The sequence below is a fragment of the Buceros rhinoceros genome, unplaced genomic scaffold, assembly GCF_000710305.1.
Source record: "Buceros rhinoceros silvestris isolate BGI_N320 unplaced genomic scaffold, ASM71030v1 scaffold3884, whole genome shotgun sequence".
NCBI lineage: Eukaryota > Metazoa > Chordata > Aves > Bucerotiformes > Bucerotidae > Buceros > Buceros rhinoceros.
The window spans coordinates 82,755-86,090 of record NW_010408652.1 but is presented as its reverse complement, the minus strand read 5'-3'; the positions used below and the strand labels follow the sequence as shown (position 1 = coordinate 86,090).

General features: G+C 35.6%; 1 protein-coding gene across 1 annotated transcript in view; it reads right to left on the bottom strand.

Moving 5' to 3' along the window:
* Window positions 1-1,202: 1,202 nt before the first annotated feature.
* Window positions 1,203-3,336, bottom strand: part of LOC104492374 (ATP-binding cassette sub-family A member 13-like) — a gene marked incomplete at both ends in the record, with an annotated part of 84,818 nt that continues 82,684 nt past the window's right edge. Inside the window, 3 exon segments of the mRNA XM_010134927.1 lie at window positions 1,203-1,312; window positions 2,593-2,771; window positions 3,060-3,327. Coding sequence (XP_010133229.1) covers window positions 1,203-1,312; window positions 2,593-2,771; window positions 3,060-3,327 — 557 coding nt within the window.

Sequence of the window (3,336 nt, the reverse complement as noted above, 5' to 3'; positions counted from 1 at the left end):
AAACTATAAATGAAAACAACCATCTAAAATCTCTATAACCATTGTAAAGCCTCACTCATATCGCTTCTTATTTTCTTTAGAATAATTTTTCCACAATCTCTTTAATCATTTCTTCCTCATGATTAACAATTATTTGATGGTCATTTTAGGAGCCCTTCGATATAAAAATATTTTTACACTGAATCTCTTGAAAAGTTGTTATGAAAGATAGTGAAGGAATCAAACAAAACCCCTTAGGTAAAATCATGTTTGGTAGTAGCGACAGTGTCTGTTTCGAAAGAAGTGTAAACTTTCCAGAAAACTTAATTTTAGAGTGACTGAAACTACTCACATCTTGAAGGTAAATATAGTGATCATTATCCTTGTAAAGAAGTGAGCAAATATTGACCTATGAAAGTAGTTAATTTCTAAAACATAGAAATGTAAGTTGTCAAATTCCAAAATGTTTCCCTTAAACATTTTCTGAATTAAACCCTTCGACTGTCCTCCTCCGAAACACATATTTTTGAAATAGATATCATTTAGGAAAAAAGAAGTTTAAAAATGTCAACTAGCCCAGAATACATTTATATATACACATATATGTTTTCCTTTGGCTTGACTAAAAAATTACTTTCCCTTCAAATTTTGCTAGGAAAAATAGCAAATGTTGGTTACATCTAATGCAAAAAGTCCATTATTCACTTACCACTCCATCAAAGTTATCCTTGTTATCCTCAACATCCTATATCCAATATCCTCCTACCCTAATTACAAAACATATTGATGAGGTAGTTAATTAATGACTCTGAAGGACACAAGTGTCAGAAGACATTTTAAAACTATCCACTTGAAGCTTTGTTCATCAGCTTAAGCCTGGAAACCTTTAAGTGCAGCACTAGTGTGGGGGATAGAAGTCCATACTTCTGAACATACTGTATGGTAAGAGTTTTGACACAATTTGAAAGGCTGTATGTTCAGGCTTCCTGGAGCCTACTTTGTTGCTATAGACAAGTTGATTCTCAATTAACAGAGCTGTCAAGTGGAATTAAATAATGCTAAAAAGCTTTCCTACAGAGACTTAACAGCAATAAAGCAATATACATTTAAAAGGGAAGTCAACAGGATCTTAGAGTACAGTATAAAGGAGTGAAGACATGCTAAGCCTTTGATCATTGACATTATCAATTAGCACTATTCTGATCAAACCCTCTGTTATTTACCCTGTAGGAGTTCTGATAACAGCACGTCCTGCCGATGGGATGATATCTCCAGTCAACATCTTAAACGTTGTGCTTTTCCCAGCTCCATTTGTTCCCAGGAGTCCAAAACACTAGCAGAGATTAAAAAAAAAAAAAAAACCACCACACACAGAGCAAAATCAGCCTGCTATGCTGAAAGAAGTAATATTAATTCTTCAAGAGTTTCTCCCTTTTTCAAATTTCCTATCATATGTCTATAAGATAGTGTATATAGATATACTCTACATGTGAATTCCCTTTCCCACAGAGGATAAGTTTTCAAAAAGACCACATATACAATATTTTGATTACCCCCAAATTCCAAGTGACTGTCTTAGGTTCCTAGGCCTCTACTTAAAACTCTATCCAGTAACTAAAATCATTATTTATCTATATTATTAGTTAAATGCTAGCTTTGAACCTGAGGATCTCAAGTCCTATTTGAGAGCCCTGAATACCAGTCTGTAGAGTCAACACTTCTCAGTTTCTCACTCTATACAGGTAAATGAACACCAAACAGCCAGACACACACTAACTGAAAAATTATTTCGAGTCCCTAACTGCAATGAATATATGCTTAAGCTAGGACAGGATTTGTATTAAGTCTACATACAGCACTTCATAACTTTTAAAATACTTGTTTTATGAACTATCTCATTGATAAAGAGCCTTTAACCAGCAATAACATCCTCCTGGTTACCCCAGGAGGTCTGGGCTAACAACTGATCTGTAACTGGCAGAACATCACTGGACCTCTATCCACTGCCATGCACTAGTTTCGCATATCCTCCAATTTACTATGAGCAACCAAGAAAAGCCTTTTTTGTATCAGTATTTTTTAAATTAATATCTGCAACTCCCAAAAGCAAAGTCATGAAGAAAAGCAACCCTCAAAAAGGCTGTTTTGAAAACTGTAGGATTACTATATTCAGTGCTAAATTTCAGTTTATTAAAATAGCATGGTATATGCTATATTAAAATACACTGTAACGATTTCAGCATGGGAACTACAAGTTCGTCTTTGTGACAAATTCAGCATTCAGTGCACAGTTTGCAATTGAGCTTTCTCTTTGGGCATTGAACTGATACACTACCAACTTGGGTTTTGTTAGTCTGTAAACCAGTTACTTTAAAGATAATAAAGAAAAAAATGAAGACTCTGATGAATTTGTAACCCAGAAAGTGAATAGTTGCTTCTTGAACACCACTAGAGCAACTATTTTTATCCAGTTTTTGATTTTCAGAAATTTCAATTGAACAATTGAAATTGTTCTGCTGCTATCCACAGATCTTTCATTGTAGACATCCTGAGTATGTCTGAATAATTGTTCAGAATGACATGTTATTTTCTGAAAGAAAAAGGCCTCATTACCTCTCCCCTTGGTATTCCCAAGCTTATGCTTTCCACAGCTGTGTTCTTCTTACTGAAACCTCCATAACACTTCCTGAGATTGTACAGAAGGAGGACATCATTACCAGTTCTTCCACCAAAGAGTCGCTGGCGCTCCATTTCTACATCAACATCTTCTGAAGGGCTGACCATGCTGTTGACTGAATACTGACCTCTAAAACAGAAGATAATGACAAAAGACATATGGCCAAATTCAACATTGCTGAACTCTGGATACCTCTGGTTTATTTCCCTTGTTGCAATCCCTTAAAGCTTGGTGATGAAATCTCAGCAGAATCCAAGGGAAACAGCAACTGCTTGTGGTTTTTCTGCAGTTTTCACTAATTCATGGACACCATGTTATCAGAAGTATTTATTTTCAGGTGTTCAAAGGAATCCACCATTTTCTTTCTTTAAAAATCAGTTCAGTGTCCACTATGGCAGAATACAAATGGTAACACACCTGGGTTTCTGGAGGAGATCCCAATGAAGAAAAAGCCGTAAAAGAAGAAGTAAGGTTCCCTGCACAGCCATTTCCACAAAAATCCATGCAAGGAAATTCATCTCAAAGGGGCTCACATATGAATCTATTCCAAAGTTGCTGGTCAAGTCAAACTTGATCTGATTGTACGAAAGTTCCATTAAACCCTGGCCTAAGCAGAATTGTGGGAACACGATGAACACCCATTTGAGAATATTGTAGATGTTGTGAAAACTCTGTATTAA